This window comes from Grus americana, chromosome 4, assembly GCF_028858705.1.
Source record: "Grus americana isolate bGruAme1 chromosome 4, bGruAme1.mat, whole genome shotgun sequence".
NCBI lineage: Eukaryota > Metazoa > Chordata > Aves > Gruiformes > Gruidae > Grus > Grus americana.
Window position 1 is genome coordinate 74,253,408 of NC_072855.1, and position 27,747 is coordinate 74,281,154.

The 27,747-nt window shown below is 35.7% G+C and overlaps 1 protein-coding gene across 6 annotated transcripts in view; it reads right to left on the reverse strand.

Moving 5' to 3' along the window:
- Positions 1–466: 466 nt before the first annotated feature.
- The window catches only part of INTU (inturned planar cell polarity protein), a 53,439-nt gene continuing 26,158 nt past the window's right edge, over positions 467–27,747 (reverse strand). For 3 of the 6 annotated variants that reach the window (XM_054823208.1, XM_054823210.1, XM_054823211.1), the window contains exons 4-17: positions 25,826–26,029; positions 21,022–21,140; positions 18,312–18,401; positions 17,697–17,774; positions 16,439–16,628; positions 14,997–15,032; positions 12,801–12,854; positions 11,353–11,415; positions 10,119–10,340; positions 9,132–9,554; positions 8,506–8,603; positions 7,898–8,087; positions 3,954–4,108; positions 467–1,327 (exon numbers count right to left, since the gene is read on the reverse strand). In XM_054823208.1, the coding sequence (XP_054679183.1) occupies positions 1,216–1,327; positions 3,954–4,108; positions 7,898–8,087; positions 8,506–8,603; positions 9,132–9,554; positions 10,119–10,340; positions 11,353–11,415; positions 12,801–12,854; positions 14,997–15,032; positions 16,439–16,628; positions 17,697–17,774; positions 18,312–18,401; positions 21,022–21,140; positions 25,826–26,029 (2,034 nt within the window). In that variant the 3' untranslated portion in view covers positions 467–1,215. Of the gene's footprint in view, positions 1,328–2,316; positions 2,546–3,755; positions 3,865–3,953; positions 4,109–7,897; positions 8,088–8,505; positions 8,604–9,131; positions 9,555–10,118; positions 10,341–11,352; positions 11,416–12,800; positions 12,855–14,996; positions 15,033–16,438; positions 16,629–17,696; positions 17,775–18,311; positions 18,402–21,021; positions 21,141–25,825; positions 26,030–27,747 lie in introns of those variants that run through there. The other 3 variants (XR_008576775.1, XR_008576776.1, XM_054823207.1) reach the window with 3 other exon arrangements.

The following is a 27,747-nucleotide window of genomic DNA, read 5'->3' on the forward strand; positions in this document are numbered from 1 at the left end:
ATTTACTTTCCTGAATACTTGAACTTTTTGATCCCATTGTTTAAAATGCAACTTGAGTCATGCGTTTTATGGAAGCCACTTATAAAAAGCAAGTAGAAACAGCAGGAAAAAAAAAAAAGAGGCACTGTTGATACGATGAAATGCTATGCAGATGACCAGATCTAAGTGTGCTGGCTGTGGGTAAAAAGACCCCCCAAAATCTTACATTTTAAACTAAGCTTTAGTAAAAAAAGCTGTAGGAGCAGCTGGTCTGTAGATTACAAATATTTAAACAATTTGTAGGACAGCTGAATTTTGTAGAAGAATTCTGATTTTGCAAACGTTTTGCCTTCTCTTGCCTTATATGGATGTAACCTAACTTTTTGTAATATCCAGCTGTAAATTGTAGAAGACCTAGCTAAACAAATACTGTTTAAATAAACAAAAGAGAAAACATATTAAAAAAAAGTAGAATAATGCTTTACTGGTCTTTGCCAAATATACATGTTTTATTATGAAATTATGAATATAAAATTAGCCGAGTCCATGCATAGGTCTTAAAATCACCCCCTCCCACCCCCCATCATCTGTTGTGCCTTCAAAATTGTATTTTAACAAATATAAGTATTATTTATAGTAAAACCCATTAAGTCACATAAAACGTCAGCCACACTATAGTGCTCAAGTGTGCAGATGGCAAAAATGGTAAGCCATTAGGTTTGTGTGGCTAAGTGCCATGAATTGGCTGAAAGATTTCTGTTTTGATTAAAATTTTGTGTCTCTAAGGGCATGAAAAATACTGAATGTTTTCAGTAACATTTTGTTAAATAGTTGGAAAATGTTTTTTTTCCTCCGTCACCAATTGCCAGACATTCAGAGAATACTTTGAGAATATCAGCTTATCATTTTACATTGCATATTATATACTGAACAGCAGTGAATGTACAAATTATGTGATGTTTTCATATAATAAAGTTATGATCAGGATAAATAATTCAACAGTATATAAGAACTTTGGTTCTCTGAAATCTTAAGTATTCAATTGATGAGATCATTAGAATCATCACCGCAGTTTTACCTGCGTCATTACCACAAGGTAGATTTTTTTTTTTTTTAAAGCATTTCAAAGATACATCATGGGTAGGCACTACAATTGAGTTAATTTCTCTTTATATTGAAGTACTTTAAAAGAGACGACAACACCCCGCAGAATGGCTGAATGTTCAGGAAGCTTGTCTATGTAGCTAAGCCAAAGGACAGTTTAAAGGCCAGTTCAACAGCAGCTTCTGTGACTGAGTCATGAAAACAGACATAACACTCCTGAGGTTTTGGATGTAGAATGAGTCTCCTGGGAAAAAAAAAAAGAAAAAAGATGTTATCAAAGGTGTTAGTTTTTTCTCCTCCACTGTTTGATATATTCTGGTTGTACTTTGAAGTTTCAGTAAGATGTTAAAAACAACTGCTGTGTAAGACGGCTAGCAAATTTCTGTGGCTCTCCTGCATTATCTTACTTCTTTCAATACATTAGATTTTTAAATCAAGTTATTCTCTGCTCAGTTTTCTCAAGGCTGTGCATGGAAAATATTCTTTAGGTTTTCAGGATCTGTTTGTGTGGTACTGGTGTGTTTGCAGTCATCCAAGTTTCCAGGCTGCAAGCTGCAATCAAGGTACTTGGGAGCAAGCCCAGTATTCACATATTTACTAATTTTTTAAACTTAATATATCTGGGTAGGTACATTCCCACATGTCAATCTAATAAGTTCTTTTAGGGAAAGAGCTTAAGTAGCAAAGCTGTTAATCATAGAATCACAGAATGGTTTTGGTTGGAAGGGACCTTAAAGCTCTTCTAATTCCATCCCCCCTGCCATGGGCAGGGACACCCTCCACTAGACCAGGTTGCTCAAAACCCCATCCGACCTGGGCTTGAACACTGCCAGGGATGGGGCATCCAGTTCCAGTGCCTCACCACCCTCACAGTAAAGAACTACTTCTTGATCTCTAATCTAAATCTACCCTTCTTCAGCTTAAGGCCATTTCGCCTTGTCCTATCACTCCATGCCCTTGTAAACAGTCCCTCTCCAGCTTTCTTGTAGGCCCCTTTAGGTGCTGGAAGGCTGCTATAAGGTCTCCCCAGATCCTTCTCTTTTCCACGCTAAACCACCCCAACTCTCTCAGCCTGTCTTCATAGGACAGGTGCTCCAGCCCTCTCATGATCTTTGTGACCCTCCTCTGGACTCGCTCCAACAGCTCCCTTTCTTGTACTGGGGACCCCAGAGCTGGACGCAGTACTCCAGGTGGGGTCTCACAAGAGTAGAGGTGGAGGATCACCTGCCTCGACCTGCTGGTCATGCTTCTTTTGTTGTGGCTCAGGATACAGTTGGCTTTCTGGCCTGCAAGCGCCCATTGCTGGCTCATGTTGAGCTTCTCATCAACCAATGCCCCCAAGTCATCCTCCTCAGGGCTGCTCTCAATACTTGCGCGTAACTTTGTGTAGCATTATAGCATAGCATATAGGTCTGCAAATACTAAGGGACTGCCCTGATGTAACACATTGATAATGCAGAGTCTGAAAAATTTTTTTTAAAAATATATTAACCGCAGCATAAACATTTTTAAATGTTTAAAGATTTTAATTTTTCCAACCCCAGCAATAGCACACAAACTGCAGTGATGTACATTCATGGTGGGAAACAATTGTTTTTCTTTTTTTCCTCTTTAAACATCTGACTTAAAGGCAAACAAGTTGAACAAAAGCTGTTTGAGAATTTCTACATTATTATTCCTGGCCATTATAATTACCTGTGGATAACATTTCCTGTCATTGTATCAGAAAAAAGTTCTTCTGCCGTATTGAGAAACATATTTTGCTGTTTTCTTTCTTATTTGCACAATAGTTTAACTAGTTGAAAATTATAACTTAATGAATTAAGCATAATAATTTATCTTCCTTTCACCCCTTGCCTATACTGATTATTTTTTTTTTTATATGGGGAAAGCACAGCTTCCGTTTAACTGATCATTTGCATTTTTCTTTCTATTTATCTAGTAGGCATACCAAATACAGAAGACAAATGTAGAAAAGGAGGAAACATCCTGCTGTCTACTGCTCATTTTAGGTGCTTACTGCAGCTAAAATGTACACAGCACGAAATATAGTAAATGGAGGAAAGAATAACATATGAGAAGTAGTGGCTACAGAATAGCGCTTACTGGCCTGGACTTAAAACAATTACAAGATCTGATATGTTCTGAATTCTGAAGAAGTTACACATACTGCTTTCTTGTTACACTTAATTTTAATTACTTCAAAAAATGTATTAATTTTAATATTTAATACCTAGGGCAGGACGCTGTTCTGTCATGCAAATAACGCTTAGCTATGCAGCAATAACTATGCATCATTAAGAAAATAACTTAAAATTAATAATTAAATAAATAAAATAACAACAGAAATCACAATCTGTTTACAATGACAACGGCAGAACTCTGAAAGCAAACTGAGGAAAGCAAACTCCCTTGCCAAAATCTCAAATAGGCTGGTAGGTTGATTTGATCTTTCCAGTGGAAAAAACCAACCACCAGCAATTGGTTCACCTTTCTTCTTTGTACTACTGAATCAGCGTTATACATGGAGGCAAGAGAGGTGGGCTTTACTTGCAAAGTCAGAAGAACAAAGTGCAGGGTATTAAGAGTACGATTACAGCACTTTAGCATGTCTGCACAGCACTGCAAAGGGTGCCAGCTCTGTGGTGTTAACGTGCCGGAATGGTGCTCACCTGAGTCAACACACCATGTTTTACAGCAGGTGGAACATCTCAACAATGCAGCTTTCCAGATCCCAAATCAAAGCTCCCTCAGTCTGTCAGGTCAAGTATTTCTGTGATGCTACAGTTAAATTTATTCTTAAAGAGTTCAGCTGCATATTCAAAACAGAAAACTTTGGGAGAAATAGATTAATTGGTCTTTAAACTCACCCCACAACCCAGTAGTTCATTGTTGGTGGTGGTTTCTTCGCATCAGTCCAGTTATCAGGAGAGCACTCAAACAAAATTCCATGTTCTCTTACCAGATCTAGGTCCTCATCTGCCTCACTAAAGTCTGAAATCCCACTGCCTGTTTTTTTCTTTTTCTGTATTAAAAAAAAATATTGTTAAATGTTAGTATAGAATGAAATATTTTTATATAAACACTAGCAAATATAACTGTGATTTATTCAGGAATCTCTGATTACTGTCAAAAAAACCAGACTTAGATACAACTAACTTGCTTACACAATTCTTTTCTCCTCAGTTTTGTTACTTTGGCATCAACAGGCTCTTCCATTGTTATACCACATGGAGGTAAAGACGTCTGAGAAATACAGCTTCTTTAAAGAAGTGTATTACAACAGCTAAAGCTCTCATCTTTCTTTCTCTGTGTGCCTCCCTAATTAAGAACTGTGATAGTAAAAGTCCATTGAATAAACTTGGCCAGGCAGGAATTTCTTTTTGTAAATAAAGAGTGGAAGCACTTTGCTCCAAGCGTTTTCTTGCTGTTACTCAGTATGAGTACATAAGATTTTATATAAAAGAAAGACATTTTCATGTTTCGTTGAGTTTTTAGGGCTATGTTTTGTACAGAGCTTTTGAATAAACCTTATAAAAGTTCCAGTTGTTTCTAACTGAACTCCCAGTACCTGTACGGTGAGGACCAAACTGCATCTACTTTTCTCTCTTGGCTCTGTCTTGGCGCTCAGCAGCCCTATGAGTCCCATAAAGCCATGGTATCATTCAGCAGGAACGTGAGGGGAAAAAGACCAGAATGGACATGGGGATAAACACAGGAGGAATTGTGAAAGAGTTTGTCACTAGTTTAACTCTTCTCTCGCTGACATCAAAGGAGGTTTATTGCTCTTTTGTAAATGGCTATGTAATAATGAAAAAAAAAAAGCTTTAAATCTTTTTCTTTTGAAGCATGAGAAATGAGATGAGATTATGGAAGCAGGAACAGAAATCCCTTTGAAACAAAGTCTGTCTTAAGAGAGTTGCTAAGCCAGGGCATCTCTGGATCTGCCAATGAAACTCCTGTTCCAATCAGTTGCTTCAAAGGTGAAAGAAAAGGGTTTTCTTGGGAAAAAAAAAATCCTAAGAAACTTCTGTCTGCCATATGCAGAAGCAGAAACCACATCTTTGAATCTGCCTACAATACTGAAGATGTGGGGGGCTAAAGATCTTGAAGAGAAAAGATGGTCAACACATCACAACTATCTTAATTTCTCCAAAACGGTAGAAGAAAAAGTGAAATGCATCTTAGCATTTGAGAAACAAAATGGCTAATATTTGCCTGAGAAAATGTCTTATATTTCCCTAAATGTGCTTTGGATTAAATTCATAAAGCTTATTCTAAATTACTGCTAGTTCACAGAGTGGAAGAAATTTCACAATAGATGACAACTCTTCCTGTATCTTTTCTTAGCACATAAAATTGTTTCAAACCCTGTTCTTGCTAATATTACTACTAAAAGAGATTTAAGGAATATTTAATACTCAGTCTAATAATCTTCCCTGCCAAAAATATGGGGTCATTATCATGCAATTTCCAAGCCGACATTTGTTTATATTTTAGCACATCTTGCACTATGCTATTCATACTGAAAATACTCAAGAAAAAGTATGTACTAAGAGGGGATGTTTCATAGAACTATGAGGGTCTGTACTCTCATATGCATTAAAACTTCTGTCCTTCTGATTTTATTTAAGAGTAAGAGAATACTAAGATGATGAAGAAAATGAGGCCAGGGCTGCTTATTACATACACTGACATATATTTTAGGGTTTAAGACTACAGAGCTTATTTTTGCTCAATTTAAAATTTACTCAAAACATCTGTACACATTTAGAAGTTAAATTGTGAATTTTCAGTTCTCAAAGTGAGGCAAAATTAATTATTGATCAGTTTACAATAATTTTGCATTATTGATGCAACTCTCTGAATCCTAAATTATAAAATATTTAGCTGATGTCAAAGACTAAGTGGTATAATAATACATTTCTGTGTTTGACTGTTTTGTAGTGCAGTATGAACAAGGAGAACTTCTATTCATTCTTTTACATTTTCCTCATGCCATAATGCAACCTGCCAGTTTCACCATTAATTGTTGGAGCCAACATGCAAAAACAACCTCAAATTTCTCTAAAAGAGAAACTTTGTTCTGTAGCACATGTTCATCAATTATTTCTGATTTTCAGAGCAGAATGAACCCAGCTGCTGCCTACTGTACTCCCATCTGAAGAAGCCAGAAAAGCATGTGCTGAGGTAGCTGTGGCCAAAGCAGAAGTTTTGACTTTCAAGTGTGAGTTTTTCACTTTTTATGACCTACACCTAACGGTTCAATGGTTTCTTTATTCAGGAGGTTTTTTTGTTTGAACTATAAACTGTCTATTTAACAGTTGTAACCAAAAGCAATTTGGTGATAAGAAACATTTGTGTATTCTCCCTCCTTGCTTTTGGGTTTCTACATCTCCCAACAGAGGTGCCTAAAACACAGGACTCATTGCCAAAGTCCTACTCAGCTAAACCCCAGGGTCATATGAAGTTGACAGAACATCCCACCAAATTAACCTGTTTTTCTAACACTTAACTCCTAGATGATTTACAAGGCACATCAGTCTAACCAGAAGTGACTTCTTCAGTAAATTCAAGAAAACATTTAAAAAATTATTCTGCTGTTTGCAAACTGTGTTCATTCAATTTATACTGTTATTTCCCATTGCTCATTTAAGTCACTTGGACTGTCACTTTAGGATCTAAAAAAAGCCACTGATGACAGTATTCCACTTGATATATAGTTAATTACTTCTCTTTTCCAAGAGGACTAAACAGGTCACAAAATTAGCAGAGATGAAATGTTCATTTGGTTCATGTCAATAAAAATCAACCAGGCAATTAACAAACCAGACTTTTAGCAAAATAAAGTGTGCATTGATCACAAAACGTCTGATCTGAACAGATTATCTCATAAATTGAGTCTCACACCTATTGTTTAGATTTCTGCATTGCTACTACCATCCTACTCCAGATGGATCATTTGGAGTAAACAGATTTTCAAACACAAGGCAGTACAGTTGCTGACATCAAATCTGTCCATTTTAAAGTCTAATCTAAATACCAAGTACCCACATAAAGCTGTGGCAGCTGGGATCAGGCTTCAGACCAAGTCTAGAGCAAGGCTTGAATTGGTATCTTTGTAACAGGAAAGAGCCTTAACCATTCTGGCACCCCACCTAATCTAAAATCCAAGAGATCTGGCAGCATAATTAAAAGGAATCAGTTGTTAAGCCAGTTCTTTTAGACAAACGATTACAGACATTTGCGGATGGCAAACGTACAAGCGTCTTGGGTAGCACAGAGAGCAAAGACACTAAGAATGAATGACCCTCTCGCTGTCAGAGGTTGTTCAGACACAATGACAGCACAGTGAGGGGAGACCACGCTGTTGCTGCTCATATGAAACATCTTCTGGGAAAAGGCGGCCTAAATTTCCTTTTGCTGCCAATCTGAAATCCCCTCCCAACATTCAAACAGCTAAACCCCTCTCTTTTGCTACTTACAGTTCTTGAACCCAGGGCCTGAAACTTTTTGGTATGTTACAAACAAGTGTCCTAATATGAAACAGAATAAGAAAATACTATATTGGAAACAGGGAGTATTTATTTTGAGGGCACTTTTTTGGGGAAAGAGAGCCATCATTGCATGCATATGTGATTGGACAGTTGGAGAAGAACCTGCCCATAATGGTAAAAGTATCAGGAGCTTTAAAAACAACCACACATGTGCAAATACACCTGCTGGTGAATTATTTACATAATAAAGTGAAAACAATCTTGAAATACTGAGTTGAGAATGTAAATAGAAAAAATAGAAAAGAAAGCTTCCATACTTCTTTCCTCATGGACTGCTGAAAAATGGAACGAATTGAAAGACAGCAACGATAGAAATTCTCAATTAACTGAGGGTGGATGGAGCCACCGAGCTGTTCTACTTCTTTGTGAGTTGGAGTTATAAAGATTCCTTGCATTGTTTCCAAAAATAGATAGTGGAAGAGGGTATTCTCAGGACCAGATGTCAACCTTCAAAAATAGGAGAATTCATTTACTATTCAAATAACTTTGAAACAAATTTCAGTTAAACATACACTTTTGTTTCTTAAGACCAAATTGTTTTTCTGGTAACTACAATAGAGTATAAAAATAGATACAGACATTCAAAAGGTTTCTATTTCTACACCAAGGAAATCTTTTATTTGAACTTCCCAGGTCACATATATGCAGGACATTACATATACATTCTACTGACACATTCTTGAGAAACAGTCATCTTTTCTAATTAAGCTCTCCATTTAAGAGCTTTACTTTTGATAATACTTGCATAGCAAAGTTTTGGTTAGAATAAAATTATGCAGGAACTTCTGTGATCTGTGCATATTCAAACAACTATCCAAGTGTGGCATTAAAAATTAAACGCTGAATAAAAAAAATAATTTCTTACTTGATAGTGTTAAGAAGTTCTGTATCTTTCTCTGAGAGGTTCTTTTTGAGGTTTCCTAAATGAAATGGATTTGGTAGGGTATGTTTTTTTCTAGTGACCTGAAAAACAAACAGATAGATGAACTAACAGAGAAAAACACAGCTCACAACAGAATCAAACCAACAAATCGCCTACTTAAAAGGTAGTAACAGCATTTTTGAAAAGGCCCAAACAGTTGCATCAACTTATATAGATGTATATTATAGCCCATTTTAGGTTGAAATGAATTAGAAGCAGTTGTACAACTGTACAGCAATTTGTTCTGATAATGGTGTAAACATAAGTTATTATTTTGTGGATATTCTCCAGTTATTTTTGCTGATTCCAATGCAGCTGTGTCCATTTTAGTCATGTGAAAACACAAATATTTAGAAGCAATGATAAAATAAAAGTGTCAGCTGTGAGGCTGACCCAAAGCTTCCCAAGGCAACAGAAGTATTTTCTACTGAATTCAGGGGCTCTTAGATTTAGGTTTTTTATAGTATATTTTTTAAAAAAGTTACTTTGGTTAGAGTTTTTTTTAAAAATTGCCACCTCCCCCAAGCCCACCAGAACTTTATCAATTCTTTTTGTGTTTGTTCTCAGACCTGATCCACTACAGACTGTGGATTACTGCTTTCATCTTCTGCAGGACCTTCAGTACCATGGTCTGGTCCTCCACTGTTTCGCGTAGGGCTCGGCTTACGTGTCATTAAGGAAGAGTCACCAAACAGGCTCCTTTTGCTTGCTGGAGTGGTTACCGATTTGGAAGTATTTTGTAGCTTACTTAGGATGGGTGAGGTGGTCGAGCTCTCCACTTTGTCACGCGTTGCAGGAAGGAACCAGTCAGCGCAAGATAAAGGTGGAATGGAAGGAGAATCTAGCCTTTCCTCTATGCTGGCATCTATTCCTTCCAGTTGAAGTATAGTGGCTTTGACCTGATCTACATATATACAGTCTGGTCCTGGATTCCCAATAGCTTTTGATGCACAGCCTCCCGCCTCTAGCAGGACACACAGCATAAAGTGTCTCTGTGAACACAGAAGTAGCAACATTAGCCTTTGGTTTAACATAACAATATGTGCTGTATTATATTTATATCTCATCTGATATGGGGGCAAAATACAGCACTATATTCAACACTCCTTCCTCATCTCCAGAGGAGTTAGTTATTTTTTGCTAATCAAATCATGTTCAAGGAGATGTTCGTTATGTTGCTTACGTTAATCATGCAAACGTAAAAGCTATCACTTACAAACTCATTAGTCGTTTGCTTTGAAAAAAAATCCACATTTAAAAAAATGCAAACGCATTTCTGAAATAAGTTGTCTGAAAATACAAAGTAAAAACACTTTCAACCAAAGCGAAAAGGCATAAAAGTAACGAGAATTTATCCTTACACTTACAAGCTTTACAAATGTATAAAAAATGCTACTCTCTGAGAAATTCTATCCCAAGAAACAGCTATAATATGAATATTTTTTTAAAATTCCTAAATAAAATGCAGGGAAAGTGTTGATCTTACTGAATAATGGACAACACACAACAGCAAAACAGAGCATCAGAGAACAGGCATACTGCAAATGTTAACTTACCAAGCCTACTATCAGTAAAAAGTATCTTGCTTCAGGTTCCCTGTATCCCGTAAAACTTGAATCTTCACATGGCTGGATATGATGATGTGGAAATACTTCCCGCCATATCACTAACTGACCAATCTTTTGTTCTGCTGCCAAGGGTAACAGACAATAGTGCCGACAATATAAACCTATATCAATAAGATCTTCCTTTGGCAAGTGATTACCAATCAAGTAACCCTTAATTAAACACAGAAAAGGAAGCATATTCAGTAAGAAATACACCACCACCACCACTTATAGCTTAAGACTACTTTTAAGATATCCATGCTCCACATGCATTGAGATTGTAAGCTTTCTGGCCAGAGACTGTCTTTTTGCTATACAGTTGTACAATAGATAAACACCAAGCTTTCGCACCACATCTGAAGAATCAAAATACTGAAATATAACCAAATAAAACATCAGCATATATGCAAGTTATCAAGGGCAACCTGGGAAATGCATGGCTTTAACAGCTTGCAAAACAGAGTTAAGATGCTTTAATTCTCTCTCCAAAAATACTGAGCTTTCACTAGAATTAATAAAATTTCCAAAGAAGATACACAGTACAACAGTCTTCCTAGCACTTAAGGGCATTACTGTGCAGTTCCATTTGTGCTAACAGTTTAGTCTCATAATACTACCAGCATAATGACATGATAAAATCCTTAAAATGTAAGTTTTCTTAAAGCAAAGGCTGTTATTTTCCTTTTCATACTGTTGAATACACTGTCTACATTTAATAGAGATAAATAAATTTGCAAATGAGGCCAAAGTGAAAAAAGCTGTCAATTCAATTTCTCAAGTCTTTAAATCACAGACAGATTAAAGATAGACCACCTGTTACCTGTATTAAAAAACAGCAATGAACAAAAGAATTCCTGTTAGAGTATCTTACAGTCTCACTTGAATTGACTCTTACTACTTTCTTATTACTGTCTCTCTCCAGTCCTTGGATCATACACCACAAAATTCCCATAGAAGAGTTTCAAACAAGTATTTTGTTCTTTCTGATCATGCAGTACATATCACTTTCTGACATTTTTTTCTGTTATGGTGTTTGAGTTTTAGGTCTGTTACTAGAAATAGATGTTCAAAGCAATCATGCATTTTTTTCGTATTTGTGAGGTTCTGAAAAGAGTTACTCCATGACTGGGTTAGATTTCCAGATGCATTTTCCTAATCTTTGGACCTTAATCACTAATACTACCTTGTAGAAGAGACAAGAGCCCATAATCATATATAATCTTCTCATGTCGTAATAATCTTCAGACTGTGGGGAAAAAAGCATGGTATAATTTTTAATTCAGTTTTTTTGTTTTATTTACCAAATGCAAGTCAGCTAATTCCAGTCAATTGTAATCAATCTTACTAAATACTTTCATTTTTGACAACTTCTTATTATCAGTACGGCACTTAATACTGAACCGCTAAGTGAAATAAGTTTTTAGCTGCCATTACTGATTTTTGTGTCACTACAATTTTAAGCTCAAAATAAGAACTAAGCAAGAAATCTGTTATCTGTCCATAAACTATTTTTGTTAGGATATGCTAATTCTCAGAGTTCTTAACAGGAAAGTAGCTGAAGCATAACTATTGACACCAGAGGCCCTCCTAGAGTACAACTCCAATTCAAAGCATATTTTTTCCAGTATGTGTCATTTTACCCAAAATACACCCATTCATTAATCTTCTAATCTAGATGCCCAGTGCTCTCAGATTAGTAACACTATCTTTAGGTGGATATAGTGTATTTTAAACGAAGTGGGTACAATCAATTTCTGTGTAATAAACTACAACTTCTAAACATTGCTTTCTGTAAATAATCATCTAGGTTTAGTACAATGATTTTTTTATTATTCTTTCGCAAGATGGACTATATATCTGCCTACCTTGTATTTTAGGTTTTAAGAACCATTAAGTATCTTTTGTAATTAAGAATATGTATGTCCCAAATTGCTATGTTAAATATGTGATCAAACAAGTTCGCTTTATGCTCAATTATAATATACCTATAAAGAATATAATTTTAAAATAACTGGTCTGGAACATGAGTTTAAGAAAGCTCTTTCATTAGAAAGTAAAACTGAAATTTCATTGTTTACACCTCACTGTCCTATACAGGACAGTAAAGAGCATGCACAGCAAGTGCATGGTTACTGATAAGTAAATTACTATCTTCTCCTTTAACAGTATTAAAAATACGCATGATTTGTAATTGCTTTCTGTATACTGGAAAATTATGTTTTCAGTGCTCCACAGAAGTTTTCAGGTTTTTCACAATTGCTTGGGAAAGAGACAGTTATCTATACAAAAACAGAAATGTAACAACCATCAGCCGTGTTGAAATTAGAGCATCTTTGTAGGCATCCCATAGATTTAAGTGATAGTGAATCATGGGTTTTCAGTGACTAATCCTATAGTAATAGGGTTATAAAATATGGTTATAATGTTAACCATGGATAGAAATTCAGGATAAAAAGAACGGGTAAAACGGAGCTATCTTAAAACAAGCATAATAGAGTATAGGTTTGCTTTGACTCCCACTTGATTAAAAAAAGTGGATGAGTTTGGAATTAGGGTTTTTTTAAACTACTGAATATGACACCAATGCAAAGAGATACTGTGCAATGCTAACAACAAAAATAAAATGTTTACCAGTTCTGCAAAGTCAGCTGCTTCCAGATCGCTCAGTGCTGTGTCAATTTCCATCTGAAATATTTAAACAGCACATTTCAATAGAGATTTCCAACACATTAACTTACAATAACAGCATAGTTTGCTCTATCTTGCTTGTCTCAGAAGATTAGGATTCACAAGTACAAAGTCAATGGATAAAAATTTGCACATACTTTTCAGTAGTAATATCAAATATCAAGAACATCTAAATTTGTCAGATTAAAGAAAATTCCTTCTTAATTGCTGTGTATTTCCCTCTTGTTTGAAACAAAATTTTCTCTGCTTGTGTGCCCGCTGAACCCACTGTTCCGTATAAAGGAGATGTCACTCTTACTTTCAGCGTGCTTTAAAATATCAGGTCTAGAGACAATTCAAATCTGGCAAGCTATTGTATCCAACTGAGTCATTAGAACAATCTTTTTCACAATGGATTTAGTTTTTGTCTTTATGGAAATTGCCAAAACTTTCTCACACATTAACTTTGTTGTACCGAAGCCACTTTAAGCTTGTTTATTTCTCTAACTAAAAGAGCTGTCGGTTAATGCAAGTTTTACTAAAAACACTTCCCTTTAAAGAACATGGTACTAGGCACTGAAATTCATGACATAAATGTGCTACTTAATGAAAACAACCTAAACTCCATCATTACAAACTTCTTTGGCTGTATTAACAGCCTGCCTCTAATTGAAATACAGCCAGTTTTTCAAACAGAGAAATGTCAGCGAGGCCGTTGGCATTCGACAACTAACCAGTCTCTCAGCTTTTCCCCAGTTAAAATTTAAATGGCTTTCTGCCCAACAAAGAACTGACATTTTTAGGTTTGTATTCCTTACAGAATATAAAGATCTTCACCAAAACTTAACTGGAATCTTCTGCAACAACAGAATTTTTCTGGAAGATGTGGATGATCTCAGACAATTTTGGAAAGCAATGTCTGAATCATAAATATAAACTCTGTTGTTTTCTAATTAAAACCACCAATTTTACAAACAAGAAACAACCTGCAAGCTAAAATACAGACCAAAGCATAATAGAGTCTTTCTACAGAAACTTGAGAGAAAAAAAAAGCAGCATGGAGGAAAAAAAAATTGATCACCAAATAGTAGAAGAAAAAAAGTGCCATTTCCTGGATAGGAAAAAAATGTGTGACAACAGTTAGAAGTGGTCTAAGTTGCATTTCAAATATATACTAGGTTGCTGACTGACCACACTCTACAACTATGTGTTGCATAAACTTTCTATTCCCTTTTATTGCATGGATTTTGCAAGTGAGTGGATGGGCGTGTTAAGGGACTATGTGCACACCTCTGCATTTTTCACCTGGATAGTAGATTTAGCTCTAGAGTTACGACATGACTGCATTTCATTAAGTATCTACAGTGCAGACAGAGACTATCTGAGCTAGTCCTTTCACTTCAGGGTCTCTTCATAGTTAATGCAGATGAAGTCACAGGAGTCCTAAGGCAGAATTCATTTAATACTAAAGTAAACAACTGAAGTCGAGCAGTTGAGTTACTATCAAAGTACCAGATTTTTCCCATTAAATAATAGGCAGAGTCCAGGATTAGCACCTCAACTGCAGGCATTTATATCATAGCTCTAAAAGATGGCAAGATGGATGCTACCCCAACTCGTAACAAATTCAATAAAGTGAGGAAGCCTCATTTTTAACCTTATTTTGCTACGAGGCTAAAAACCTAAATTAAGAAAAAACCCCTCTATAGGATTCAAATAAGAAACATTAATAAAACCTACAAGGGAATGACAACTATTAATACTGATGAAATTACAGAAATTGGAAGGGGGGGAAAAAAAGCCAGGCAAGAGCCAGGGTACTTATATCATTTTCAGGGAGATACCATATCGTCCAGGGAGAACTTTCATCTACTTTGTGCTGCACAAAAGTCCCAGAAGGTCTTTCTGATGAGAACTTAAAAGCAATCATTTAATGATCACCATGTCTTTAAAGTACACATTGATTTCTGTATTTCCAGTATAATTGAAAATAAAGCAGCAAACTGCTCCTAGTGAGACCCAGTTATCTACAACTGAACCTACTGTCAGATTGAAACACGTTCTAGCAATGCTTTACACAGAGCATATAACCCTTAGGCAGGGATGCTAAATCACTTTATAACAAACTGTAACATGAAAGCAGAGAAAAAAACTACAAGCCTTTTGAAGGAGTAAGGGAAGTCTTCTGGTTTGTTTCTAAACAAATGCAAACACGGTTGTGTTATTAAAGAACGTATTTTACACCATAATTAACAAAAAAACATCCACAGGGGCTTAAAAAAAAAGAGATTGAAAGATGATCTGGATTCACAACAGGGAAAAAAAGAATTATACAAGAAAAAACATTTCAGAGGAACTTCTGTACATAAGACAATTACCAGCTTTTGTCGTAAATGTAACTTTATACACATTTTCCCCTACATTGTCTGAGGATTGTACTTTGTTCACTTTGCAGAACTTACTACATTGATAAAAGGTATTAGAAGCTTGTCTGCCAATTACTGTACAACATGGCTAGGACTTGCTTATCTGTGCAGAGCCAAACTATGCTGGAACTGTGTTCTAGAACCTGCCACCCAGTAAGACAAAGGTTTTCTAGTTGCAAGCACTGTTGCAGACTTTGTTTTGCATAATTCAGACTGAATTTAATTTTCATTTAGTGTAATTCAAACGAATATGTAATGCCAAATAACATTATTTCTCAAGAAATGAAATATGTGCTGGTCTTACAATTCCACTGCTGAAATCTCCTTGGGATTGTTTTCTCTTGTCCAAAAATTGTGACAATTCTTTCAAATTGGAGAAATATCACTTCTACGTATTTTGGTCTAAGAACCTCAATTCTATGGTGTGTATGAAAAAAACACTTCAGAGAAGACTTGACAGGGGTTATGCATCGGATGTAAAATCTAGTATTTTTCTTTAAAAAAATATTACTTTACTAATAATTATCCTAATAATCTCTATGACTTCTTAAAGTCATGAAAATGAGGTTTAAGACTGAAAGATATAATGCTATTTACTGTGATCTAGCTTTTGTCTTACTACTGCTTAAAGGACAACTCAATTTCTAATTGGAAGGTAACCAGACACAGTGAAATGGTGCAGAAAAGCTGTACTTGTATGCTGTCAAACAAATTATGTATGGATATTTATTTTGATTCTGCCACAGCCATTTATAACTCTCCTAAATTACAAGTTACGCATGGGCTTTTGGAGTAATATTTTCTACCTGGGAAAATACTTAAATGGTCAAAATCAAAAAAGCTACGTACCAGTGGCTGCTTTCCATACTGCATATGCTAGTTCTCAGAGATATGTGTGTGTATATATATATTAAATAAAGTTTAATTCCTGTATCATCATGTTCTCTTCCTAGATAACTCCAAAGTCACCAAACTACACTCATAATAGCAATCTGTTTCCTGTGGGAATGATTGCGTAGTTCCAAACTGTAAATACAGGATCCTGGAGCAAATAGGGGGTGTCTCAGACAGCCAAAGCACTTCCGTCAATTAAACAATAACAGCAGAAGACACCTGCATCAATTTTCTGGCTTATGGTATACAAATTTTTCTAGAAACATCTGAAGATGACATTACCTTGATTTCCTGAGGCAACGTCAGCCAGCGCAAGCCCGGGAGATTGTCTAAGAATAATGCACTGCAGGTATCATAGTGTTGAGCACTGGGACTGGCGTTTGACTTCAGTTTTGCAGGCTGAAGCGCACGCTGGAAGAACAGGTTGAAAAAATGATCCAGGCGAGAAACGTTTTCCACCTGGCAAAAAGCACTGAACAAACATGAACTCCAAGTTAAAATAACATCAAGAAACTTGTAGCTTGTTTATATAACCCTCTGTGCTATAGAAGTCTTTTTACAGCATGATACTACATTTGGATTTTTTTTTTTTTTTAACTGAAAAACCCACTAGGCTAATATCTGGGCAGTACCTACAAACAAAGAAAAGACTGCCTTGCTGAAAGCCGTATATCTTAGATCAACTTAAGATGAGATAATGATCAACTTCATCCTTTTGGAAATTGGGGTTTTTTTTCCTTTTAGTAATTTAACTACTTTTGATGTGTAACAGATCTTGTTAGTTTCTTCAGAAGATGCAAAAAGCCATTCTACTGTTCCAAATGGTCTCCTATACTTCTACCAAAATCAAGTACTTAATATCTCACATTCAAAGCTAATTTTTCTGAGATGCATTTAAATAGTTGCAGGTATTAGAAGCTGCTCCTTGTCATGAAGTGACATAAAAAAAGGTCATAAGAAAAAGGTAAGGCCTGACATTATATGAGATTGTTCTTCCTAGAAACTTTTATGCTGTTCAACACAAAAAAAGGAATACAAATATTAGGCTTTTCTCTATGGCATACACACTTTAACCCTGAATTGAATGCCAGCATATGAGTAGCCTACCTTGGCAATTTTATTTAGGTTACAGTCAGACTGAAAATTTTCTGGGTTATTTCCAAATGCACAGAAAGACAGTCACTCTGCCAAATAAAGTGGTGAAGTCTGGAGTGTTTACTTTATTAAAAATATAACACTGATTCTATATGTATGTTTTACAGATGGTGCTTTAACACAAAGGATAACATTTGCAGAGTGCTGTTGACATCCGCAATGACTTAGTTTTTCCTTGATTAGGTTAAGTCTTTCACATAATCTCTCTCAAGTAACAAAGACTGTTTAAAAAGAGTCTTACTAATGTTAAGACTGAAAGAAAAAGGCAGGAAGAACAGAATCCAGTTTTATTGTGCAAATGTAAAAGAACATGCAAAGAAATTCCACGTAAACATTTCAGTGAAAAATTAGTGACTGAAAAGAAAATACTTTTGGAAGAACTGACCTGTCTAAAGAACTGTACATAAATTTCAACGTCCTGACAACATCTTCAATCATGTTCCTCAGCTGAGGAAGTGGCACACTAAAAGATAAAATTCAAACACACATCTTAGCATCTTTACTATGAATAAGCATAGGCATCTTCTGAAGAGCTGTATTCTTAACTAGTGTTATATTGCAAACAAAAAAAAAATTCTTCATCTGCCTGTATGAGGTATTTCCTTTGAGTGACTTGCCCATGATGACACAGTAGTAAAGCTGCGAGGGCAAGTCCTCCTAGAACACATAAATATGTAATATTACTGCTGTTATTCAGTAGTCTCTAATCAGGACTTGACTTTACCAAACACTGAAAACTACTGTTTTGTAGCCTACACGCATTTGACATCTAACAAGACCTTATTCCCTTTAGAGAAAATGAAAAAAAAAACCCAGCAACAATGGATATATGAGACATGAACAATGTCAATCAAAAAAGTGGAATCACAGGTACAGAAACTAGTTATAGTAAGGAGTGCACTGTAAGCCATCCCCTTCTTCCTGTGTTGACAGATGGGTTCAATTGGAGGACACATAATAGGAAACAAAAGGAAAACAAAGCATTTTATTTGAAACTCACTTTTCTTCAGGAAGGCCAATTACAAGCAACTTGTCAGATTCTTTCCAGTAAACAACTTGAACCAGTTTTCCACATAAGAAGAGGGAGGAACTAGAAAAATCAAACCAGAAGTACTTCTGTTAACACTATGAAGTTATAACAAGACCACCAATCTAAGGCAGAATGATTTATATGTATTTTATATGCACAGTCTTATGCTCATATATAATCACATGCATGCAACTGGGCTAGGTAATTATATTAATTATTACAGAACTCAAAGACACTCTGATTTCTATTCTGAACAGATCATACCAGTAGTAACAATGTTTTCAAGTATACAAATGTAAAGGATGAACAGCCGCTACTGAAGCTCCAGTCATCTTCTGAATGATTCAGATGCTCTTTAAAGGTCTTCCTGGCATACACCTGCCTAGCTTTTAACACAATCAGCTTAAATCAAATCACACTGAGGTACCCAGAAGTACTAATGAAGGTTCTGAGCATAGCAGTCACTCACAAAATCATTTAAATAGACTCCACACCTTTTGAAAACAAGCCCAAGAGGTGTTTGAACAGATTACCCAAGTGATAAACATAAACTTCACTCTCATGTCATCTCCTTGTACAGAAGATTGCTCTATGAAGCTCAGCAATCCCAGAAAGACACAGAGGACTTTCATTTGAACCATAAGAAGTAGATTAGAACATGAATCAGAATGAGACCCAATGTTCTAATTAGCAGCAAACCATACATTAGGCACCAGATGATCAGATTAAATGTACTGGTTCCTGCTAAAACCAAGGTCTGTAAATATCTCGAACGCTAACTTTAGAACAAAACTCCACCTTTCTTACTATCATGTGAGAAATTTTAAATAAGATAACACTGCTGCAAAGTGAAAAAGGTAACTTTAGTTTAAACTTGAAAGATTCAAGAATTTAATTTTTGGGACATGGCTCCATGATTAACTTGCTTCTCTGATTCACTCATACTGTAAAATTGATAGTACTGAATAAAACAATAGTGTCGTTTCATTAGTTAAGAAATACCTTAGTATTTCCACAGGTCACCAGAAAATTTTTATCCTTCATGTAACTAAAAGTGCTTTCCAAACAAAACAAGTTATATATTTATAGTGCAGTTAACTACAAAGAAATAAACATCCACATCCCAAAAGATATACATGTGCAGACACAATAATAATTATAATTTATTCTTCTGACAGAAAAAGCTTCATAGGAGAGCTGGGGATTATCTGTTATATCTTTTCTAAGCGATGAGACAGTCCACAGTCCAGCAGAAGTGCTTTTATATTTTTAGAACTCAAAAATAGGAAATTGAGAACCTTAACAGTAACAATCTACATTATCATGGATTTCTGTATTGTTTGATCTATACCTACGGTATCATCAGAAAAACAACGGATTGATTTGTCTTTTGGATGTGTTTGAAAATCTGGACATGTCCAAAAATGCTTCTATATGGGAAAATTGCCATTAATAATGCATAAGCATTTAAAAGGAGTTAACATACCTCAGTGCTAATTGATGTGGCATTGCCTTAAAATACTGGTATATGCAAAAGATGAAAACCCTGTGTTTGATACCTGCTGCTAAAGGAGTCAATCCACACTCCTACTGATCACTAAATCAGTAACAGGATTTTCAGCAACTTATTAACTAGAAAGTTATAAGCATAGTTAAAGCACAGTGTTAAAATTTCTTACTCAAAACAGCAGGATACCAACAAATCAGAGAAAAAAAAATAAGAGATATAAACAAAAGTTATCCAGTACTAATTTTCTGGTAAGCAAAAAAACATTCAAAAGCACTTGAACTTGTTTTAAAGAAAAATTTATCAGTGGAAAGCCTAACTTTAATATATTAAACAGGCTTTTTGCCTTTTGAGGAATTCCTTATTACTGCCGATGCTGTTCACTGCTACTGCATTATTGCTTGCACTCTCTATTTTTGGGCCTGAAATCCCACTTATATTTGGCTTTTTTATACCAGTCCAGGTCTTGTGTCTGACACACAAGGCACTGATGTGCAGAAGATAATCTTGCCTGACACCCCCTAAGAAATGCAAACTCATATATTGATTCTCAATGGGAAGAAGCTTGAAACTAAAAAGTGGAACCTGCTGTCTCACTTCTAATTATTCCACCAGAAAATCATCTATCTTTAAATATTCAATAATCTCTTGACATATCTCCGTCACCCTCTACACTCTCCAAAAATTCAAGAGTCATTTTTATTAGACTTACTAGAGTCCTGGTGTGTGGATACAAATGTCTTTCAGGCGTTGCAAGTTGAATGTTAAAATTAATTTAGAAGTAGCAGGCACTCCTGAATTTAACTGAATTATGTTCTATTTTTTTAAATTTTTTTTTAAATTTGATTGAAGCTGTTGTAGAATTTCCTGTCTGCCATAGTACTGTGCCACAGAATCCCAGTGTAGATAAGGATGTTTTAAGAGATCTAAAAATAATTTCACTAAGCTAAAAATTCTAGTCATTGCCACCATGACAAAGAAATTCCCCCAAATCAATGCACACCCAGGCTCAGCAGTCCCACTTCAGACATGCTGTTCTAGTTAAAACATTACTGTCTAACAGGTAGAGAGTCACTCTTATCTACAATTTGATGCATGACCCACGTGCGTTTGCTGTACACATATGTGTAAAATAATAAAAGTAGTAATACATTACATATCAAATACTTTTACCTGATAATCTGGGTACCAGTAACACTTTCCAGTATGTCAGACAGTGTGAGAAATATTCCTCTCACACTTTTCAGTTTTTGGGATGCTTCTGATATGGGGTACTGATAAAGAATTTCTTGCTGTGAACAAAGTTAGCTGTTAGTTAAGTAAAACAAAACAAAAAATCACCATACACCACCCCCCCCCCCCCCCCCCCCCCGAAAAGCTAAGAGGTTTTTTCTGGCATCAATTTTTTTGTCAACATGAAAGCTTTTATCATATACTTTCACATGGTATCAAAACAAGCAGTGGTCTGCACAGGCATACTGGAAAGTTCTAAAATGCACATGAATGCTTCTGACAGTTTTAACTTTTCTATAAAATAGAGAAGTAGGACTTACTTAGAATCATTATTACATAAAGAAACATAAAATGACAAACAGTATGGCCACTGCATTTTACAGCTTAAAATATACTCTTAACAAATCTGATTCAAAGAGATAACTAATATTTGTATGGTTCTTTCAATATTTAACTTATGATTTAAATCAAACATGCAGTTCTTTAAAGCCAACAATAAGAATATGAAATCTCCAATCTCTCTATATCACCCTACCTAATTGCTTTACATGTACAGCACAAAATATAACTGAGGTATATACTCAAATAACAACATATACACCATTAACAATTTTATCACCAAACCTCTGACCATCTGTGTCAGCACAACTCAAGTCATCTTGAAACTGAAGATCAGTAGAGATAAATGTCACATTTTTCTTTTTCTAACCAGTTCTTTAAAATAAATGTTCTATGAAAGCATTTAAAATAAATTTATATTAATTATTTCAGCAAACATAACAATATAGTAATAAGCAAACATATGATTCCCCACATATATCGCTTTCTGGCAAATCATGACAGGCCAGAAATAATCCCTGTAATATTAAGCCTATCCAATGCAAAGACCATTGAAACAAAAGAAACACAGACATGATTAACTTTCCTATTTATGTCACTAAGCACACCCAGCCAGTGCCAATTCCCGTTAGAAAATTTTCCCTCGTCAAGATTAAAAGAACATAAAGTTTCATTACAGAAGGGCCTGGCAAACTCTTCATTCTTATCCAATTTAATTAGCTCTATTTTCAAATACTCATTAGCAACAAGGATTTTTTCTTTCCTGAATCAATCCCTCAGCTGGAAAAAACCTGCCATTTTCTAATTACAGCACTACAAAGGGCTAGAAAGACCCTTTTTTTCTCCTCACTATGAACCAGGGCCTTTACACAAAATTCATTTGAGAATTATCTGTACACTTTCCCAGGGAAAGAAAAGACAACTGTAACAAAAGGTCATAGCCGCATCTTACATATAGATTAATGAGTTAGCAAAGTTCAGCACATACTGCCATACAAGATCAGCTGTCTCCAAAGCAAGGCAAAAGTTCATAGGCCAAGGACAATGGAAATAATAAATGAGAAGTAGCTCATTTCTTAAAAAATCTAAGCCCTCCCTCAACTCAAAAACCTCAAACCTGGACAGACTATCTAAACTAATGGCTTATCAAACAGCTTCCCATCTTTATTTTTATTTTACTAATTTCTCAAACTGAGCTTAAATAACATTTAAAAAATTAATTAGTGCAGTCTTGAGAACCTAAGAAACAGCTCAAAGAAATTGTGTCAAAGTGGTGCTGAGCAGCTAAAAACCTCCTATAATCTTCACCGGGCACTGACAATAGGTGCTTTAAGTTGCATCTTATGTAACATTAACAAAGAAACAATATATGCAAAGACGACTATGAATTCTTCAAGATTCATTCAGAAATTGTAAAATCAGAGAGAAATGTTACAGAAGTACAAGTCAGTGTCTGTATGAACCAAGCTATCTCATCAGCTACTCAGTAATACCTACTTTGCAGGTGTGCCAAACCCATGCTGCCATTAACACTATCACAGAAGAAGAATACGAACATTACTTCTTTTAAAACATGGTATTGCCAAAATGAGTTCAAACACAAAGATGTTACATGTATGCTGGTACAAATAACGTATGTGATAATCATAATACCTACCTTAAACTAAAACATAAAAAAGACAAGATCAACCTTACTCACTGAAACCATTATCCTATGGCACACTCCCCACATGCATGCACACATGCTAAGTTATTTCTAATGCTACTTTCCTTTATAGTTGCGTAGATAGAGTTTATGAGTCTTAGAGCTCATTAATTCTATTTTTTGATGCCAAAAGCTCACAAGTAGAAGAATTGGTTACTAGTTCTAGTTGCCATTGTTTACACGGATGTGATCTGCATACCATGCCTCCTTTGGCTATCGGTAAAGAAGCTTAGTAAAGGATCCTTATATTTTTTATTGTGCAGTATGGCATAGGCATATAGTAACAGCAGTGCTAATTTGAAATACTGCCGTAAACTAGATCTAGAACAGTACATCCACAGGATAAATGTCGTTTACTATTCACCAAATGAAATGAAAGACAAATGCCTTGAAGAAGGCGACATTCTTTTGCTAGGAAATGTTATAAAGAGCTTGATTACACTCGCAAAGCATCTCTCAACATTACAAACTATTTGGGGCTGCATAACTGCCAAGACTTCTCAGGAAACAATTCTTCCATGGTATAAAGGGAGAACAAGTGCACTACAATCCCTCTTTACCGCTGCTCAACATTCAGAGTTAATCCTGTTTCGTGGGAGGCTGTAAAGAAATAATGGGGCAAGAAAGCAGTACTCCATTTACTCTGAAGTGCAGGAATTGCCATTAGGCATTTGCGTATCTATTCACCTACCAACAGAGGAGCCAGAGGCCATGAAATAAATTTTTGTTTTAATATGTCATAAAGTTTATGTAAGTGACCAAGAAAACACTGGTCTTTAAGTGTGCAGCAATTGTCCGTAGCTGTTCTATCCACATAACATAGCGGTCTTGGCCTTCAAACTTAAAATTGAAGAAAAAAAAAAAAAAGAACTATTTGCAATATGTAAGGGAATTTTGATAAAGTATCTTACTTTTTTTTTTTAATTCACAGTTAAATGAGCTCTTTTCATTCTTATTATAGGGAAATACCACAGCAGAAAAATACCACAGTATCATATGTTTTAATGGAAGCAGTCTCCAGGTGGGAAAAAGAGCACAGAATGACCTTGCCTAGTTGCAACGCTATTAAAAAACCCCAAATTCTAAGAAAGACTTGTATAAGCTAGTTTCTGCTGAAGGTGCCTCCCATGAAAAAACGTAGTCTCTTAAACAGGATTGGAAAGAACTGCAAACCAAAGCTTACAGTGTTACTGTCTTGCTGCAATACACAATGAAGCACACATTACCTTAAACATATTATGTTAAAAGACCATGATTTATATTGCAAAGGCAAGCATTCCAGAATTATGAAGTACTGGATTAATGGTTGCCTAATAAGCCTTAATTATACGCACTCATCAGCCCATCTTGTCCCCTGCACAAGGCAGGCATCTTTCAGAAAAGATGTAATACTTAAAGGCAATGTCATGCTACGTATGTACAAAACAGTTGAACTGAAGTTACACAAGTAGCCATAAATCTGTCATTTCCCAGCTTTTAAGCACTTGACTCTGCAAACTTCACAGCATAATATCATCTAAAAAATGCTATCATGTAATTTTCTAGGGTTCTCCTTCCCAGCCCTGTCTCTAGAAAATAAAATTAAACTCCATTATGTGTAGTTATAACACTTTCTCTCTATTACACATCACCAACAGAGCAATACATACTTCAATCAGTTGAAAGATAGTATAAAAAAAAAAATAAAGACATCTCAGAGAAAGGATGGAACGCTAACTGGGTCTAAGGATTAATTCCAGGGGAGAGAAAGCAAAGCGTCTTTCTTCTGCTCCCCATTCCGTCACTGTCCCTTCATCCCTGTCCCCGGGGACTGGCAAAACTTGTGCTTCATTTGATGTCTCACATCACAGATGATCTACATCACTGGGGCACTGATAATTTGCAGAAGGGGAGAAGAGTCTTTTTTCAAATGTCTGGTCCTAAAAAGTCCACTGTGTCCATTTATCATTTTCAGATCAGGCAAGAGGCCAGACTCAGCCCTTCACATAGTTCTGTGTCTTGCCTGCATTCTGAGTGGAGTATTTGTAGCTATGGCTACACCATGAACAACATCTACACAAACTTACAATGGGTTATACGTACACTGGCAATTTTTTTCTGAGGAACACACAAAGGAAAGAGATGTGAAAGGAAGCAAGGAAGCTTTATGGGACAAAGGAAAAGTACTTCAGAAGCTCAAAAATGTTGCCCAAGCAAGAATCGACAGTTGATTGCAAACAGCAGACATGTGAGAGCCCTCTAAGAAAAGGCACATTAGCATTTCAAAACAGGAGGGGCTAGACAGATTATGTAGGTGGACTGCCAACAGCTCCTGCTGGGGAAAATTTTTTTGACTAGGCAGATTTCATAGTTCAAGTTTGAGAAGCATATTGAAAACATCACAGTGAACATCTGAGAGACAATAAGGAACTTCTGAATTTATCTCTGCTTTGTCTGGTAACACCTCTAGCCTGCTCTTTATGTAAAGACATTCATCGGCGCTGAAGTGATTTCAAGTCCAATTACAGTTTGTCAGCAGTGATGCTAACTTTTTTCTCCCCTGGAATTTCAGGCCTTACTTCTGTCAAAATGGCCATTGTACAGACTACTCAAAATTATTAGCAAGGTTTTTAATTTTTTTTTCTTTTTTTACATCAGAATGCATAGCAGTTGCTGTTGTCAGTTGTTACCGTTAATCTTCAGTTTTAGATGGCCACATACCTCATCCTTAGATGTTTCAGAGTCCAGTTTCATTGTCAGGAACATCACAATATGAGGCACGTCTTGTATAGCCTGCTGCAGGTCCGTACCATCTTCTCCCCACAAGAGCCGAACCAGATTGTTCATACTTGACTGTGCCTGTTTATACCTTTGCTGAGAAGTTCCTTCCGGCTCAAATATTGATGTTTCAAATGTAAGTTTAACCTATTAAGATAATTAATTGTGAAAATGAGGCTGTATTTATAACTGTGTTCTACTATCAGATGAAATAGATGCAGTTTGGGCCCTTTAAGAGATTAACTTTTCTTAGCTTTACTGACAAAAGATGCAAGCATTCAAAAATTCCTGCTGTTTCAAGAAAACCAATTTTATATTCAGCATTACAGAACCATCTATTATTAAGGACAAAGCCAGCTATTACATGCTCTATGAACCATGTGAGTAAGCATGTGGTTTGGTGTATTTTCATACTTAATTCTTATGGTTTTGAGAATGGAAAAACATACTTACTGCTCTGGGTTTGTTTGAACACAAAACCTATTACCATGCTTTTCAAACACACACAATATTTGACTTCTTTCAATATGTCAGCACTTTCATAAGTGTATATCCTCAAGGCTCTTTCATCAGCATCTTTGCTATTTTGAGTGCATCAATAGGTACATTTGCACAGAAAAATAAATTTACATTAGACTGCAAAAGTCTGTTAATTTGTAACAGTAGCAATTCTTTCAATCTGCCAACATTTTCACTATGTTAAATTTTTTTTAACTGTAAAGTCAGCAAATAAAACTTCTGTGTACAATTGTTAAATACGGCAACAACTAGCAAGAAGCATAAAAATTTTTTATATCACTACTTCTGAAGACATCGCACAGCAAAAAATATCAAAGCACAAACAGCATTCTCTCAAAAAATAACGTAAAAGTTTAGATTATCGAGCTTACTTTGTCAAAAAAACGACAAGATGTTTACTGTTCTTTATTTCCCAAATAAAGTAAAACCCAGGAATTTTAGAATAAATGCCTACTTCTTGGCTCACAAGCAACACAAAATCCAACTTGGTGTGGAAATATGTTTCACAATTTGCTTTACAGACCTCCTTTTTATGAGCACTGCCTTACAAAAATTATGTTTGTTAGTTGTTCCAGCAGTGATGAAATGAAAGAGTAATTTTTTTCGTGAATGAACACTTCATCTTAAATATGAAAGAAGGATATGTGAGAAATGTGTAGCTTTTAACTGTGCATAAAATTGTAATTGCCAAGGAGAATAAATTGATTTATTTTCTTGGATGATACCTTAGTTTTCATCATAGTTCAAAGTGACTGAAAATATATCTATTTGGACTAAGTAGGCACCTTCTCAGTTCCCTCTTCCATATGTTTTTACTCAAGATTGTTTGTCTGCCTTAAAGTATCCTTAACACGCCTGTTGACTGGGAAGTTCTAAACGTAATACATCACACCAAATTCTGCTTCTCTTTAAAGTCAGTGACAGTTCAGTCTAATGATTGATGCAACAAAAAAGGTTTCTATTTTGCCAGTTGCAATAAATTGAAAAGCCCAAGCAGAAGTAATTTATATGTTTAAATATGGATAATTTACATTTTCATAATTGTGTATGTGTATACACATAAAGAGAGGAATGCCAGCAAGAAATAATGATGCTTTAAAACACCCACTGCCTGTCAACCTAGATCAGAGAGAAGTGCTATCATTGGCTCTTCCAGCTATGACATTTATGCCACTGGCTGCCACCTTCCTATTCCACTCTACTCCCTCCCAACATTTCTCAGTAAGCTTTTCTTCCTTGTTTTGGCTGTTACCAGCTTTTTTTCTCTTTTCTTTTCCAGTTCTCTGGAACAGCATTGCACTCAATCTTGCTGTCCTGCCACGTACTACCACTTTCTTTTCTGACCA